The sequence below is a fragment of the Tenrec ecaudatus genome, chromosome 17, assembly GCF_050624435.1.
Source record: "Tenrec ecaudatus isolate mTenEca1 chromosome 17, mTenEca1.hap1, whole genome shotgun sequence".
Classification (NCBI taxonomy): Eukaryota; Metazoa; Chordata; class Mammalia; order Afrosoricida; family Tenrecidae; genus Tenrec; species Tenrec ecaudatus.
The window spans coordinates 49,466,126-49,484,876 of record NC_134546.1 but is presented as its reverse complement, the minus strand read 5'-3'; the positions used below and the strand labels follow the sequence as shown (position 1 = coordinate 49,484,876).

The 18,751-nt window shown below is 39.2% G+C and overlaps 1 protein-coding gene across 4 annotated transcripts in view; it reads left to right on the top strand.

Annotated features, from left to right (window-relative positions):
• The window catches only part of HERC2 (HECT and RLD domain containing E3 ubiquitin protein ligase 2), a 244,592-nt gene that overhangs the window by 171,873 nt on the left and 53,968 nt on the right, over positions 1–18,751 (top strand). For all 4 annotated transcript variants that reach the window (XM_075535640.1, XM_075535641.1, XM_075535637.1 and 1 more), the window contains exons 67-70: positions 6,941–7,112; positions 7,880–8,069; positions 9,242–9,382; positions 16,428–16,619. In XM_075535640.1, coding sequence (XP_075391755.1) covers positions 6,941–7,112; positions 7,880–8,069; positions 9,242–9,382; positions 16,428–16,619 — 695 coding nt within the window. The remainder of the gene's footprint in view (positions 1–6,940; positions 7,113–7,879; positions 8,070–9,241; positions 9,383–16,427; positions 16,620–18,751) is intronic.

Here is an 18,751-nt window from a genome sequence, read left to right as displayed (position 1 = left end):
TCTTGGATTTCATATAAAGAAAATACACAAACCCCTTGCCACCCCGACAATAACAAAATGTAGAAAAACCTTGGGCTAAAAGAGAGCAGAAAATAAAAACTAAAATACAGTGAGTCAGAGAGAGAATTGATGATATTAGCCTAACAACATCTGCATTAACCCCTGTAGAATGTACTCTGATATTAGCCTAACAACATCTGCATTAACCCCTCTAGAATGTACTCTGATGTTAGCCTAACAACATCTGCATTAACCCTCCAGGGTGTACTCTGATATTAGCCTAGCAACATCTGCATTAACCCCTCTAGAATGTACTCTGATGTTAGCCTAACAACATCTGCATTAACCCTCCAGGGTGTACTCTGATATTAGCCTAGCAACATCTGCATTAACCCCTCTAGAATGTACTCTGATGTTAGCCTAACAACATCTGCATTAACCCTCCAGGGTGTACTCTGATATTGGCCTAACAACATGTGCATTAACCCCTCTAGAATGTACTCTGATGTTAGCCTAACAACATCTGCATTAACCCTCCAGGGTGTACTCTGATATTAGCCTAGCAACATCTGCATTAACCCCTCTAGAATGTACTCTGATGTTAGCCTAACAACATCTGCATTAATCCTCCAGGGTGTACTCTGATATTAGCCTAACAACATCTGCATTAACACTCCAGGGTGTACTCTGATATTAGCCTAGCAACATCTGCATTAACCCCCTAGAGTGTACTCTGATATTAGCCTAACAACATCTGCATTAACCCTCCAGAGTGTACTCTGATATTAGCCTAACAACATCTGCATTAACCCTCCAGGGTGTACTCTGATATTAGCCTAACAACATCTGCATTAACCCCCTAGAGTGTACTCTGATATTAGCCTAACAACATCTGCATTAACCCTCCAGAGTGTACTCTGATATTAGCCTAGCAACATCTGCATTAACCCCTCTAGAATGTACTCTGATATTAGCCTAACCACGTCTGCATTAACCCCCTAGAATGTACTCTGATATTAGCCTAACAACATCTGCATTAACCCCTCCAGAGTGTACTCTGATATTAGCCTAGTAACATCTGCATTAACCCTCCAGAGTGTACTCTGATATTAGCCTAACAACATCTGCATTAACCCCCTAGAGTGTACTCGGAGGACGAGGCTACTCACATCTCTGGGCAGTGGTCAGAGAGAGGCATCCAGGGGCTTAGTTCTGCGGAGACACTGCAAATTGGTTTAGGCTTTCACTACCATCCATGGCCTTCTGTAAACTGGGTCCTCAGGATTTAAACTCTAATTCCATTCCCTCCTCTAGGCTTGGATTTTTTAATTTATAATCCTTGGGTTACACGGGCTGGTGTGGTTCTTCCTTATGGATTTAGCTGACACCTCATTTAGCTAAAACCTCACATACTCTTCTCTTTGCTGGCTGGCACCATCTGGTTTCTTTACCACACTGCTCTGGCACATGTGTCTTCAGTGATTTGTTCAAGTAAGTGTCAAGTAAGGCTATGTCATAAGAAGTAATTTTTCCTAGATTAAGCCATATAGTTAAGTGCAAGATCAAAAAACATGTCTATTTCAGAGATATCATCTTCATTTTATTTGGTAGTATAAATCATCCCCCTAGGGCATATGGTAATTCTTTTGATAATAGAATTAATTAATGGTCTATCATTTAACCTACTGTTTAGAAAAGGAGAGTCGTGTAGAAGTCTTTGTATTTCTTTTAGTTGAAATAGGAGTAAAATAGTTGGATGGTTAATTTAAGTTGATAGTAAACTCTGTTGCTAATTGGAAACCACTAGAAGTCACTGAGAATTCCAGAGTTCTGCGTCCTTGCGAATGCTTAATACGGTTAGTCTTTGTCATTTTAGCTGTTCGCATATGTGTGTAGTGACAGTTTGAATTTCCTTAATGAATCAAGGCACAGAAAAATAGAAAAACAACCACCTGACCATGGATGAGATCCAAATTTGTGCCCATTCCAAAGAAAGATGATCAAAGGAAATACTGAACCATATTATTAATATCTCAAACTAGCAGTATTTTGCTAAAGATAATTTAAAAATGACTAAAGGCAAACACTAGCAGAGAATTGCCCAGAATTTCAAGCTGCTTTCGGAAGAGGTGGTAGAATGAGGGATATCACTGCTGGTGTCAGTTGGATACCAGAATGATGTTCACCTAAGTTTTATAGATTATACAGATAGCCAACTGTGGATCATACCAAATTACAGATACATTGATATGCTGACATATATAGCTTTTGTTTTCTAAAAGAAATCAGAGGCTTCGTTCCTTAAAAACATGGATCCAAGGTCTTATCAATTTGTTGCTAAGTTAGTTGGAAACATTACATATAGATGAAATTTTAATGCTTACCTACATACTAAAATCAAAGATGTGAAATCTATGTGAAATTGTTTACTACATATTAGCAAGTAAGTACAAGAATGCCTGTGTTTACCTTACTTATTGGGTAATCTGTCCCTAGCAATATATAACCCTGCTGGTATTTGAAATACTGATCATGTAGCTTCCATCATACCACAGAATGACAAACACACATGGGTCGTGGAGACCTTTAGTTATCGGCAAAACAGACAAGCTGACATTAGGTTGATTCTCAGTGGTAGCAACCTGTAGGATGGAATAGAATTGCCCTGTGGGTCTCTGAGACTATAACCTTTACAAGAGCAGAAAGTCCCATCATTCTCCTGGATTGCTGTGCTGGTTTTAACTGTTAACCTTCGGGCTAGCAGCCCAGTTCATAACCCACGACACCACCTGGGCTCCTGGGAGAGCAATTTATTCTGATTATTTTCTACCATGGAGGCAAGCCCTCAGTCTCCCAAGGCCCTGTGAAATAGGGGTTTAGGCTTTCCCTGTTGAAACAGGCAATATTCTGGACTGTCTATGAATATGTGTGTTACCAATGTCTTTAATGCTTTATGCGCTCCATTCCTTGTCTATGTAAAGTTTCTTATTTCCTTGCCCATCACTCTGTTGAAACCTTATTAGAGGTGGAATTGACATAGGACTGAGGGTGGCCATTTGTCGATCTCCAAAGCTCTTTTCTGGGGAACATTCTACTTTCCGGCAGTGTCTTGTGGATTCTTGACACCTTTCTCTCCCTTACCGTCAGCTTTCTTCAAATTAGAGGGCTTGTCAGATTCCACCCAATTATATATGTTGTACACAGACCTAGAGTTAGAAAATCCAAAAGGAAGGACAGGCTCAGTGTATTTTTTTTGTCATTTAGATGTTTTTAATATTTTCTTTTTCTTAAAGTGAACTTTTTTCCCCCAGTCATTTTATTGAGGGCTTGTGTAACTCTTTATCACAATCCATCCATCCATTGTGTCAAGTATTTTTGTACTTTTGTTTCGCTCATTCTCAAAACATTTGATTTGTACTTGAGCCCTTGGTATCAGTTCCTCATTTTTCCCCTCCCTCGCAGCTCCCTCTGCCCCCATGAACCCTTGATAATTTATAAATTATTATTTTGTTATATCTTACACCCTCTGACATCTCTCTTCACCCACTTCTCTGCTGTGCATCCCCCAGGGAGGAGGTTTTATGTAAATCTGTAATCGGTTACTCCTTTTCACCCCACCCTGCCTCCATTCTCTCGGTATCACCACTCTCACCACTGGTCCTGAGGGGTTCATCTGTCCTGGATTTCCTGTGTTTTCAGTTTCTATCTGTACCAATGTACATCCTTCTGGTCCAGCCAGATTTGTAAGGTAGAATTGGGATCAATATAGTGGGAGGGGAGGAAGCATTCAAGAACTAGAGGAAAATTGTATGTTTTATCATTACTACATTGCACCCTGACTGACTCATCTCCTCCCCATGGCCCTTCTTCAAGGGGATGTCCAATTGCCCACGGATGGGGCCTGGATCCCCACTCTGCACTCCCCCTCATTCACAATGCTATGGGGTTTTTTTGTTTGTTTGTTTGTTCTTTGATGTCTGATACTTGATCCCTTTGACGCCTCGTGATTTCACAGGCTGGTGTGCCTCTTCCATGTGGGCTTTGTTGTCTCTCACTTAGATGGCTTCTTGTTTATCTTCAAGCTTGTAGGACCCCAGACTCTATATCTTTTGATTGGCTACATCAGATTTCTTCACCACATTTGCTTATGCACACTCTTGGTCTTCAGCGATCGTGTCGGGATACACTGGTGTAACTTCTTCCATGCGGGCTTTGTTGTTTCTCAGCTAGATAATAGGGTTTTTTTGTTGTTGTTGTGGTAGCTATTGTTTTATTTTCTATTGTTGCTTCGTTGTCCTTAGTTTCTGATGGTGCATATTGTTGCCACTGCATGTCTATCTGGAAGGGTTAGGTGGGATAAACAAGCTGGAAGACGGTTCCGGGGGTCAAGGGAGAGTGGGAGGGCAGGAAAAGGAAGTGGGTGCTAAGAAACCCAGGGAGAAGGGAACAACAAATGATCTAAAATCAGTGGCAAAGAGGGTGTAGGAGTTCTGGCAGAGCTGGATCAAGGACAATGCAACCGAGAGGAATTCCTGAAACCCAAACGAAGGCAGAACATGATAGTGGGACAAGAGGAAAGAACTAGGAGGCAAAGGGCATTTATAGAGATCTAAATACAGGCATATACAGATGTAAATATATTTATATGCGATGAAGGAGAAATAGATCTATGTATATATATTTATAGCTTTAGTATTAAGGAAGCAGATGGACCTTGGTCCCCTACTCAAGTAGTCCCTCAACATAAGAACACTTTGTTCTAACAATTCGGCATTCTGAGATGCTTACCTTCCTGGCACAATCCTTAAAGTCAATGGGTGCACAAGTAAATGTGGTGAAGAAAGCTGATGGTGCCTGGCTATCAAAAGATATAACATATAGGGTCTTAAAGGCCTGAAGATGAACAAGTGGCCATCTAGCTGAGAAACATCAAAACCCACATGGAAGAAGCACACTAGCCTACCCCGAAACGATTGCTGAAGACAAAGTGGGTGCATAAGCAAATGTGGTGAAGAAAGCTGATGGTGCCCAGCTATCAAAAGCTATAGTGTCTGGCCTCTTAAAGGCGCAGCATATATTAAACTGAGAGAGCTAAAGAAAAAATGCATGCCTTGAGTCGCAGTATTGTAAGATTTCATGGGTAAAGTATTTGAGTGATTCAGAAAGCATCGAAATAAAATGGGAAGAAGGCACAGAGTCATGGTATCAAAAAGAACTAGCTGACATTCCACCATTTCAGGAGCTAGTATATGAGCAAGAATCGATGGTACTGAAAGAAGTTCAAGTTGCACTGAAAGCAGTAGCCAAAAACAAGGCTCTGGAATTTGATGGAGTACCCATTGAAACGTTTCAAGAAGCTGAAGAAGCACATGAAACACTCACTCATCTCTGCCAAGAACATTAAAAGACAGCCACCTGTCCAGCTGACTGGAAAAGATCCATATTTGTACTCATTTCAAAGAAAGGCAACCCAACAAATTATATATCAATATCTTTGATAACACATTCCAGTGAACTTTCGCTGAAGATCAGCAATTGTCACAACAGTACATTGACAGCGAATTGCCAGAAATTCAGGCCAAATTCCAAAGAGGACATGGATTTAAGGCTATTATTGCTGATATGAAATGGAGCTTGGCTGAAAGCAGAGAATACCAGAAAGATGGTTACTTGTGTTTCATTGACTCTGTCAAGCTACTTGGAAACTGGATAACTTTGAGAAAACTGGGAATTCCAGAGCACTGCCGTGTGCTCCTGCGGAACTTGTGCCTGGACCAAGAGACAGTAGGTCAGCAAGAACAAGGGAGTACCGCATGATTTAAGATCAGCAAAGGCGTGTGTCAGGGTTGTATCCCTCTTACCATACTTATTCAGTCTGTATGCTGAGCAAATCATCTGAGAAGCTGACTTACATGAAAAAAACCTGTATCATCAAGATTGGAGTAAGGCTTATTAACAATTTACGATATGCAGACAACACAATCTTGTTTGCTGAAAGTGAGGAAGTCTTGAAACACTTGCTGATGAAGATCAAGGAGTACAGCTTTCAGTGTGCGTCACCACTCAACGTAAAGAAGACCAGAATCCTCACAACTGCTCCAACACGTAACAGCGTGATGAATGGAGAAAAGTTTCAAGTTGTCAGAAGATTTTGGCTTGCTTGGGTCCATGATCAATGCTCATGGAAGCAGCAGTCAAGAGTTCAGATGATGTATTACATTAGGTAAAACTGTTTCATAAAACTTCCTTAAAATGTACAAAAGCAAAGATGTTACTTTGAGGACCGAGGCGCGCCTGACCCAAGCCATGGTATTTTCAGTAGCTTTATGAGAGTGTGAGAGTGGGAGACTGAGTAAGAAAGACAGATGAAGAATCATGGTGTTTGAATTACAGTGCTGAAGAATATTGAAACTCCCATAGACTTGCAAAGGAAGCAGCAGTTCTGTCTTGGAAGAAGCATAGCCAGAATGCTCCTTGGAAGCAAGGAGAGTGAGATGCTGTGCATGTCAGGGGAGACTAGTCCCTGGAGGACAACATTGCACTTGGTAAATTAGAAGAACAGCGGCAAAGAAGGCCCTTGACAGAGGGGGTGACATAGACAGCAGTGACATGCTTACTGTGTGGCCGATTTGAGCACGCGGTACAGAGGGTTGTTATGAGTCAGAACTGACTCGACGTCACCTAGCAACAACCTTATAAATGTATTTTGTGAAGTATCTTCATTTTTTTATAATTGAAGGTAAACTTTGCTGGAAATAGTTTCTGTATAGATGAACAAAGAAGCTAAAGGGTTGTTACTATGAAAGGTCATTGATGTGTAATCTCTATTCCATAATACAACAAAGTGCAGATTACTTTTTATTTTAGGAGTACGCTGAGGCTGTAGAGATAAGGAAATTTTTGATTTCTAAAATAGAACCAAATTAATTCCCTCTTTTAGGTGTGCCTTCAGATGCCGATTCTCCTGCTTCCAGTAACAAAATCAGTGGTGCAAATAATTCTAAGACAAACCGCCCTTCTCTTGCCAAGATTCTATTATCATTGGATGGAAATCTGGCCAAGCAGCAAGCCCTATCTCATATACTCACAGCATTGCAAATCATGTATGCCAGGTAGGCTCGTTTGCTACTTGTTAAATGCCGTAATCGTGTAAACTCTGGATTTTATTACATTGTTATTGTCTGTACGTCTCTTAATGTGTTATTCTCTTTAAGTACCATGAGTTGTAGTAAATATATCCTTTTATGGAGAATGCTGGTATCAACCCACCTCCTCTCATGAGCATGGAAATAAGAGTTCATAAACCAAATTAATTTTTAAATTATTCTTTTTGTGAAAGATGAAAAAAGCCTTGATAATTATTTAAAGTAATCTACAGGCCTCCCTGTCATCCTTTTCACTTGAACAGTTAATTAGGCGGCTTTTTGGTGGTAGTACCTTTCTGAATATTTTGCTGCTAGTTTCTTATAAGTTGTTTATCAGTGTATCCTGGTTATGGGCCTGGAAGACAGAAGTAAACCATGATATAAGAATCTTACTATATTATAGAACTAGAATGAAATGTCAGGACGGTGAAGTAACTGGTCTTCAGGCTTCAGTCACACCTGAGGAATTTTCTGTTATTCTAGTCTATATTTTGTTTGGCAGCTTCCACCTGTCCTCACTATCGTACTCAAAATAAATGGCATCTTGAGTAGCTGTTTAAATATTTGACTAATGACTACTTGTAAACACATCTGCTTTTTCCCAAACTCTCTTTTACATGTATCATTATAAAATTGAGGCAATCCATCAACGCGAAATAATCCCAGCTTCTAATGCCCATGTTGTGTAGCATGAAATGATAGTTCACTAAAGGCTTATCTTTCTGTTTGGATAGAGATGCAGCAGTCGGTGCCTTGATGCCAGCAGGCATGATGAGTCCAGTAGAGTGCCCCTCATACTCGTCCCCAGCACCTCCTTCTGATGGACCTGCTATGGCCAGTCCCTTGAGTGGAGAAGATTGTATGTTGGGTATTGATATTGAAGACAGATTGAGCCCAAATCCATGGCAAGAAAAGAGAGGAGAGGTAAAGAGGAAACTTTAACATACACCAGAAGAAATTCTCATTGCCTTGGAGTTCATTCAGACTCATAGGAACCCTATAGGATGGAGTAGCACTGCTCTTGTTGTTTCTGCCGCTGTACATTCTTATGAGAGTAGAAAGCTTCATCTTTCTCCTGAGGAGCTGCTGGCAATTTTGAACTGTTGACCTTCTGGTTAGCAGCCCCCCACGTAAATCACTATGCCACCAGGGCTCCTAAGATAAAAATAAAGCAATATTATATTAGAATGTAAAAAGGTAGTAATTTTTTCTTGGGGAAAATACCATTTTTTCATTGAGAGTTTTTCTGGCTACTACGAATTTTGGGCTTGAACTAGAAAATTTAGATTATTAAAAAATATTTTTAGTATTGCAATGGGAAAAGATTTTATGTTTTATAAAGTCCATTATATTAAGCCATTTAGCTATGTGTCTCATTTAAAAGATTGTTTCTGGCTTAGAGTCATCATTACATTTTATGATAGAACATTATAAATCATCCCATTATTTTTTTTTAAGTTGCCACATAATCCACCTATCACAATTCATTAATTTGGTCATATCAAGAAAAGTTATATTGTCCTCACCATAGTCAGTTTTAGAACATTTATTTTGGGTACTCCTGGTTATTAGCTCCCCATTTCCCTCGACCTCCCCTGTCATGCCATAAGAAGCCATTAATCCAGGTACCATCTCTATAGATTTACCTGTACTGGATTTCATATATAGGAAAGTGAACAAAATAAAACAAAAAATACTAACAATAATAAAGCAAAACAAAGAAACCTTAATTGAAGATAATGTAGAAAATAATAAAAACCAGAACAAATTAAAAAAGGGTCAAAGGGGAGATCAAATGATAAGGTGTTAAATTGTAATCTAACATTTCTCAGATAGGAAGAGTTGTGCAACTCAGTTTAGTTTGGTTCATGGCAGTATCAGTAGGTTTTACTACAATTGTGAAAGTAATTTGACTTTGTCGGATTGTCCCCAATCCGACTCTAGGTGGTTGCTGATGTGTATAAGGACTGTTACCACTGTAAAGCTTAGAACATTTTGAATGATCCAAAGTGGTTTGCATAAGAAATTTCACACCTGTGTAGGAAGTGTACCATGTTGTTGAGTTGTTTCCTTTCTTGTGTACTTTTAAAATTTAGATACTTTCTTCTGAAGATGCTGTGACTCCCCCTGCAGTGACCCCCTCTGCCGCGTCAGCTTCTTCAAGGCCGTTCATTCCTGTGACAGATGATCCAGGAGCTGCCAGCATCATTGCAGAAACCATGACCAAAACCAAAGAAGTAAGAGTCTGCCTTCTTTAACCTTTGAAATGATTTACGTTTTATACACACCTTATAGAAGTGTGCCTTTCACTTGGATGCTCTACCTGTTTAACATTTCTCAACCATTTGGGGAAAATTTTCTGGATAAAATCCTAGCATGTATTTTCTGAGAGCAAGTCTAATCACTACATAAACAGTGTGACTGCCAGAGTCAGACAGAGCATGTAGATTGATCCAGCATTACTTTAGAATCTGTTAATCTGTTCATATTTTTCCCATTGTCCCACTATTCTCTATAAGTCTAAGGATCCAACTCAGGATTATGTCTTGTCTCTTTTTAAATTCTTTAATTTGTATACCGTATATACTCGAATATAAGCCGACGAGTATAAGCCGAGGTACCTAATTATTACCTGGGAAACCAGAAAAATTGGTTTGATTATCACTCCCACTCATCTGCTGAAGTAAGAGCTTTTAAGTTGTACCGTTAAAGGGAGTGATGTATAATTCATGGGCACTAGGCATGCTCCTCTACTTCATTGCTCAGGAGACCGGAATCGAACATTATATGATCTGAGAGCAGAAGCCTGCTTTCATCTTGGAGTTTATCCTTATAGTAGTGGACTTACACAATATTCGTTTTTTTTGTGTGTGATTGATGAACTTCACTCAGCATACTGGTATTGAATTTCATCAATGTCAGGGGATGGTTCATGGTTTCATTGCAGTTTACTCTGGATGCATAGTGTTCCATTGTGTGTATACACCAGAATTCCTCTATCTGTTCCTCTAGTGATGGGCATTTGGATGTTTCCAACCTCTTGTTATTGTGAATTGTGCGTCTATGAACCATGTGAGAGTATACATCTGTTCCGTTCCGTCTCTTATTTGGGGTATATGCCCTGCTGAGATGTTGCTGAGTATTTATTATGCTATTTCTGTTCTCCCTAGGTTTAGGTGGTGCCGTTAGCAAATATGGACAACTACAAGTGGTTGTACATATTTCCAAGCTCACTAGAAATTTATGAAAGTTCCAATCTCTCCGTACCTTTTCCAGCATTTGTTCTTTGTTTTTATGAATTGGACTGTTGCGTGGGTGTATGATGAAATCTCATCATTGGTTTGATATGCATAGCCATGATGTCTAGTAATCATGAACATTTCCTCATGTTTGTTAACCATTTGAGTGTAATCTTTTGTGAATTGTACATTTGTGTCCTTTTTTTATCCTAACCCTAACCCTATATTTGTGTCCCTTTTTGGACATGATTTTTTTAATTGGATTATTTGGTTTTTTTCTTATTGAGAATTCTATAGATTTTAGTAATTAATCCCTTTTCCATTGTCTGGTTAGTAATGATGTTTCTCAATCTTTGGGTTCTCGTTTTAGTATTTTGATGATTTTTTTTTGAATAAGTGTTTTCATTTTAAAAGGTTCCAGTCATCTATGTTGTCACCCAATGTGTGTGTTTCCTTTATTATATTTGGTAGTCTGTGAATGCCCTGCAGTATCTATGCCGCAGGTGTTAATCTGGGTTGACTAGAGAAACAAATTCATGGAGACTCATGTGTATAGGAAGGAGCTTTGTATACACGAGTAGTTGAATATTGGGAAAACATCCCCAGTCCAGATCAAGTCCATTAAGTCCGATATTAGCCCATATATATCTCATACCAATCCATAAAGTCCTCTTCAGATTCACAAAACACATGCACTGATGCCAAGTGCAGGAAGATCACAGGCCAGTGAGTTGGATGTCTTCTGGATCAAATGGCATTGTAAGCATCTCAGTGCTGGCAGGTGTCTTTACATGGCTTCTCCAGCTCCAGAGGTTTTGTTGCATCAGGGTAGGTCCAGGTGACTTCTCCAGCTCCCAGGGCACATGCCATGTGTCTTGTCAGTAGAGTTTCTCCAGGGAGTGAGAAGTGAGAGAGAGTCTCTCCTGCCTCCCAGGAGCAGATACTGCAGTTTCCAGAATCCTCAGGAGAAGGCCATGCCCACATAAAAGGCCTCATGGGCTATATCCTGATTGTTGATAGACTCCACCCCTACAGTTAATCCTCAAATTGACACCAGATCATACAGCTGCCACACCCCAGAAGTGTGTCCCTATTTTCTCATTGATGATTCTGATAGCTATGGGGCTTATATTTAGGGTTCTAATCCATCTTGAACTCATTTTGTGCATAGGATGAGGCAGGTCCTATTTCATTTTTCTGCAGATGCAGATCCCCTTTTTCCAGCACCACTGCTTGAAGAAAGTATGCCTTTCCCATTTAATGGTTTTTTGTTCTTTGTCAAGAATAAGCTGTCTACAGGTAGATGCTTTTATTTTGTGTTTTCTGTTCCTTTAGTCTATGTATCTATCCTTGTACTAGGATCAGACTGTTTTGTAGCTATGTTGTCAGTTTTGAGGTTGGGGATTGCAATGTGTCCTACTTTGCGCTTCTTTTTGAGGAGTTCTTGGCTCACCCTGGCCTTTTTCCCTCTCTATAAGAAGACAGTAACTAGTTCTTTTTCCATTTCTTAAAGAATGAAGTTCAGATTTGGATTGGTATTTTTCTGTACTTGTAGAATGTTTACATTTAACATTTTCACAATACTAAATCTTACCATGATGAGTTAGTCTGGGTAGACTAGAGAAACAAATCCATTGACATGCATATGTGTATAAGAAAGTGATGTTTATACCAGAGGTATTGAAAATTGAGAAAACATCCCAACTCAGTCCAGTCCAAGGCCATAAGTCTGATATTAGGCCATATGTCCAATACCAATCTATAGAGTCCTCTTTAGACTCACGAAACACATGCAATGAAGCCAAATGCAGGACGATCACAGTCCAGTGGGTAGAAAGTCTTTGGGCCCAGCGGTGTTGTAAGCATCTCAGCACCGGCAGGGGTCTCTCTGTGGCTTCTCTGGCTTCAGAGGTCTGGTTGCATCCATGTGGCTTGCCTTCTGCAATATCTCCCAGAGAGTGGCAGAGAGAGAGAAGTGTCTTCCGCCTCCAAGGAGGAAGTACCAGATTTCCAAGAATTCTCAGGAGAAGGCCATGCCCACACAGACGTCTCATTGGCTGTCTCCAGACTGACAGCCTAGACTTCACCCCTACACTCCTAATCCTTAAATTGACACCAGATTAGGCGACTACCACACATGAACACGTTTTTCTTCCATTTATAGAAGACTTGTTTTTTTGTAATAGTATTCTTTAGTTTTCTTTCTGCATGTCTTTTTGTTGGGTTTATTCCTAGGTATTTTACTTTTGTGTGGCTATTGTGAATGATACTGTGTTTTGCTCTCTTTTTTCGGAGCTCTCTCTACTGGTTTGTAGGAATCCCATTGGTTTCTGCTTGCTCTTTTATCCTGCTACTTTACCAAGACACTCAGTTATTTCCTAGACTCACTTTGTGGTGTACTTAGGTTTCTTTCTCTATAAAAATAAATTACATAAATAGCAAGTTTCACTTCTTTTCTGTCCTACTGTATTCTCTGGGTGTCTTGTCTGATGGTTCTGCCTAAGACTTCAGTACGATGTTGAATACGTGTCATGATAAAGAACACCCTGTCTCGCTCCCAGTTTCAGGGGTAATGTTTTTGGTTTCCCCTGTTGAGTTTGATATAGGCTGTTGGATTTCTGTTATATGACCTGTATTATGTTGAATAATTTCCCTTCTATTCCTATTTTACTGAGTGCCTTTATTAGAAATTAGTGTTGTATATTGTCAAATGGTTTTTCTGCATCTACTGATATGATCATGTTATTCTTATTCTTTGTCTTGTTTATGTGGTGGATTACATTGTTTTTTGAATATTGAACCATCTTTTCATCCCATGTATGAATCCTTGCTCATGATGAATTATTGTTTTGGTTTGTTGTTGGATTTCATTGGCCAGAATTTTGAGACTTTTGCATCTAAGTTCATGAGGAATATTGGTCTTTAGTTTTCTGCCATTGTCGAGTCTTTGCCTGGCTTTGGTGTCAAGGTGTTATGTTCACTTAATAGGATCAGTTTGGGACTTTTCTGTTCCTTTCTGTATCTTGAAGTAGTCTGTAAAAAATTAGTGACCGCTCTTCCCTAGATACTTGGTAGACTTTCTCTGTGAAGCTATTTGGTCCTGGGAATTTCTTGCTTGGGAATTTCTTGATGACCTTCTCTGTGCTTTTGTTATGGGTCTGTTCAGGTTTTCTGTAGTCATCAGTGTGTATTCAGGGTAGATGACAGTTCTAGATATTTCTGTATTTCTTCTAGAGTATAAAATTTGTTGGAGTGCAGTTCTTCATAGAGTCTGTTAACTATTTTTATTTCATTTGGATCTGTTGTGATGCCGCCCTTTCATCTCTAATTCCAGGTGTTTGCATCTGGATTTAAGTTTTACAGTGATTTGTCGATTTTGTTCATTTCAAAAGACTAATTTCTTGTCTTTTCCTCCCCATTTTTCTATTTTCCAGTTTGTTTATTTTTGGTCTAATCTGTATGATTTCTTTGTTCTTCGTGGTATTATTTGAAGATACTGATTTTTTATTTTTCCTCTTTTTTCGTGTATCATTGATTGCTTTAAATTGCCCTCTGTTACCCGCTTTTGCTGTGTCCCAATGGTTGCGGTATGCTGTCTACTTATTTATTTCAAGGAATTTCTTAGTTTCATCCCTTATTTGATCTATCGCCCAGTCATTTTTAAATAGTATGTTGTTCAGTCTCCATGCATTTGTCTTTATGTTCTGTTCTTTCTGTTATTGATTTCCATTTTTTTCTCTTGTCAAATTTGTTGGGGCTACTATATTGTAGACTATGTTCTGTGTGTGCTGGAGAAGAATGTATATTGTGTTCCTGTGGGGTGGAGTGCTCTGTATATGTTTGGTTGATTGTGTTGTTTAGCTCTTCTTTCTTCCTGAGTATTTTTCCCCAGTGATCTTCCTTGCAGAGTGATACTTTGACATCTCCTGTTTTTGTCCAGCTATTTATTTTTATTTTTAACTCTGAGCATTTTGTTGATGTCTTTGAGGTTTTCTTTATTCACTGTGTATATATTTATTAAGTTTATTTGTTCCTGGTCTGTTGTTCCTTTAACCATTGTGTAGTGTCCTGCTTTTTATTGCTGTCATTTTCTTGGCAGGTGCTTTGCCATCATTTGACTGTTAGTCTATTTATGTCTTTGGATTTAGGTCTGTCGCTCTCTGTCTTTAGATTGAGCATTAAATCTGTGTGATGGATGTGGGTGGTTGCTTTCATTTTTCTGTGCTTGCTGTTGGCTTCTAGGCCCCGTCCTCTTTTGTCATCTTATTAGTGTCTTTGTTCTCCTTCCATGTTTCTGGTTTTTTAGTGTTGTTTCCTTGTATTGGTTTTGTGGTGGTGATGTCCTGCCTGAGGCTCGCAGCTTTGTTTACTATTATTCTTTATTCTCTGTCCATAGTCATCTCTGACCTTGTCTGAAAATAATGTACTGTGGTTGACTGCTGCTTCCTCAGCTTTGTATTACAACTGTTAGTGATGCATGATCTGCTGAGTCATGTAGAGGAAATTGGCTCTATCTGATGATGTGGGAGAGGCCTGAGAGAAGCTGGCAGACATATGGTGGTGATAAAGAGAAAAGGAGAGTGAGATCAGTGTATGAGGAAAGTGGGGGAGAAAACAACAAATATAACAAAAGTCATGATAACAATAGGTGGCTCTCTGGATAAACCAAGAGGTTTGTAAAATTTTGGGAAAATGCATTGTAAGAGAGGTAATCAAGTAATAAGTTTATGAAAATATATTTTATCAGGAAAAAGATGGCAGGAAAATATGTGCAAGGATATGGAGGAATCAGCAGTGATTCTCAACCTGTGAGTCATGACCCATTTGGGGGTCAAATGACACTTTCATAGGGATCACCACTGCATAACAGTAGCAAAGTTAATTTTATGGTTGGTGTGGGTGGGTCACCACAATCAGACGAACTGTATTAAAGGGTCGAGGCATTAGGAAGGTTGAGAACCACTAAATTAAAGAGACAAAAAAACGGAGGTGTGAGTGCTGAGGTCTTGCTGCTATCCTAGCATGAATTTGCATGTGACTGTGCCCTGGGTGGTGGAGGCCTTGTGTGGGTGGGTGTCTTCTGGCCTCTGTTTTTATTTGGGGAGTGGTGGTGCATATTCCCTGGTGGTTGAGTTTGCACTTGAAGAGGACATCTGAAGAGGGAGTTGAGAGAAGTAGAAAAAAATTAGTGAATGTATTATAATAGAACCAAAGTACAAAAATCAAAGAAAATTAAGTAAATACTAAAACTGCCTTGTGGTTGAAGATTTTTGCTTCTTTTTTAATGTATGTACATGTATGTTATATGGCGGAGGTGGAGTGGGAGGGCACTGGAGGACAAAGCAGTAAAGGAAGAAGGGGGCATTATAAGTGAATCTTGGATAATGATTATGTCTGCATAAAGCTGCCTTCGAAATCTGTCCAACTGCGCCCCCAGAAGCGATTGAGGTTCAGAGAGTTGGCTGACTGGATTGCCTCAGGGTCCAGCACAAAGCCCCAGTGCTGGCAAGATGTGGGGCTAGTACTAATGGCCATTAATAAAGGGAATTTTGTCAGTGGGCCTGGTTGCTCTCCCACTTTAAGAAACTTTGGTCTCTTAGCTTTTAAAATTCATTCCTTGCTTCCAGGAAGTGCAGGATATCCTTCCTGGTATGAACTATCCAGTAGGTGATGAGAGATCGTCCCATGCTTGATGTCTGGCCCTATATTCTCCTATCGCCTCTAATGTATATCTTAAGGGGGGTTATAGATTACACATTTAACTTCATTTTGGTATCCTCTTGTAACAAATACATATGATAAGAATGTGGTCTCAGTAGTCAATTACCATTTTAAAAAATAGTTAAGGCATTTATTTTTGATAGATGGCTTTGGTGATTTCAACTTAATGTTGAAAATACAATACATGGCTAAGTAGAGATTTAGGGGGCATGGTATTTTTTAATTCATATGGTGCTTAGTGGGATGTAATATCTACTAAAGCCTGGTAAATTGATGACTATCTCATACTATTCATTATTTATTTATTTATTTAACATTTTAGGATGTTGAAAACCAAAACAAAACATCAGGCCTGGAACCTCAGTACTTGGATGAGTTTACAAGCTTGTTAATAGCAGATGACACCCGGGTTTTGGTGGACCTGCTCAAATTGTCCGTCTGTAGCCGGGCTGGGGAGAGGGGCAAGGAGGTCCTCTCAGCTGTTTTGTCTGGCATGGGCACTGCTTACCCCCAGGTAAGTTATGGTGGGGTTCTCTCCTTGGCTCTGGATTTTACTTCTTTTAGGGAAATTGCTCTCAGCAATACACATCACTTTCTATATGTTTTTACTTATTCTAGTAGAGGATAGTGTCGAAGGACTTCTTCTAAAACACATTTGATTAAAATCCTAGTTACATCCATCACTTAATAAGAAAACAGTGTGAGGCTTTTTTTTCCTTATTAATTTCTTTGTTTTATTTAAGTAAAACTTTTTATTGTTATGTGCTGTAATTTTTGCCAGTTTGCATTTTGAAATTATTTAGATACTTATACCAATGTAGAACATGCTAATTTTCATGTAGTGAGATCTAGTTTTTTATTTACTGCGCTTGATTTTTGGTTTATGCTGGGGAGGAAATACAGTTATGTATATAACTTTTTTAAAGAAATTCTCCCAAAGTTTCATCTAATTATTTTCATAGTTTTATTTATTACCGTTATATTTTATTCTACCTAAGATTTATCTTTGATGTAAGGAATAAGGTAGAATACAACTTTTAATAAGGTAGAATGCAACAAGTCCTTTTCCTAGCATTATTCATTTGATTATCCATCTTTCACCAATGATTTGAGAAACTACTTTATCATATTCTAAATTTTGGGGGGTGTTTGGTCTGTTAATGAGCTCTTTTTTATTCCATTGATCTAATTCTTTATGCAGCAGGACTAGTGTTTTAATGATGATAACTTTAAAACATGTTTTATTTTTTGGTGAAATTGAATCTAATAGCATTTAGTGCTATGGCGAAAATGTTCCATATATGAACTATCCAGGACATGGGGCCTTTAAGTACTTGAAATGTGACAATTCTACCTTAGGAACGAAACTTTTCATTTTATTTACATTTACCATTTTAATTTAAATAGCTGCAGCTGCCAACCTGTCTAGTCTACAGCTCTAGCCTATAAAGTATTAAATATCACTTCAGTATATCTTCAGGATTGAGCAGAGCTGTAACAGTTTTTGGGGCTCCTACAGGAGACCCAACTCTCATGGATGAAAGCCGTGCTCTGCTTTGGCATTCTGGCTGTATTAGGTTTCTAACTCAAATTTTTATCTCCTACCTGGCTGGCTGATACTTGATCCATGTGTCTGTAGACCCAGTGGTACAGCCATCAAATTAACAAGACAGTAAATGGCTTATGGATGTTTTAGGCACTTGCCATTTCCTAATTAACATAGTATTGAGGAAGTAATGAACTTCCTGGACATAATTCTGATTAAGCAACTGTATTGCATATATGAGAAGTAAAGACATAAAGGAGAGCTTTGTTGAAAGGACCGTGTCTGGTCTTTGCATTACACACGACAGCCCAATTCTGAGCATGTTCTCAGTGTAGCCATCTCTACTTTGATGGGAGGTAGAATCTTTACTTACAGATGTCAGGAAGTGAGTCTTGAATAGGTTGTTCTGGCTCAAGGATCCAGCCTGTCAGAAGGTGGCAGAAATGGCGTTTACAGTCTGAGCACTGTGTCTGGCCCTGTTTTACACACTTTCCTCAGAAGCTTTTTGGCCACAGCTCTGTCCAGATTGTGAGGCCTGGATGAGCTCTTACTCCAAAAGACCCCAGTTAACCCCTGGAGAGGAGCTGGAGGATGCAAGATTTGATTTTCAGTTACTCAAATCAGATTGGGGACGGGGGTGGGAGAGAGAAATAAGTATTTGACTTGTAGCCAGATGTCTGCTCTGTCTACTCTGCCTTAACATGTGGTGCTGTGAATTTAAAGAGACACATTTGAATTCATAATAAGTATTTGACTTGTAGCCAGATGTCTACTCTACCTTAACATGTGGTGCTGTGAATTTAAAGAGACACATTTGAATTCGTGAGGATAGCATCTGTGGGGTAGAAAATGTAACTTTGTGAGTGTTACACTAGCTAAGCAATTAGTGCCCAATTGCTGTGTGCAGTGGAGGGGTTTTGACGCTCAGTCCTCATCGTGTTTTTCAGGCTGAAATTTTTATGAGTAAATTGTCAGCCCTTTCTCTTTCTGAGCAGATTCCATCTGCTGCCTTTTTACTGATCAGCTGAGTGCACAATCATTGCACTACCAGGACTCCTTTAATTTGTTAAGCAGTCATAAGGAAACAATAGAGAATAGTT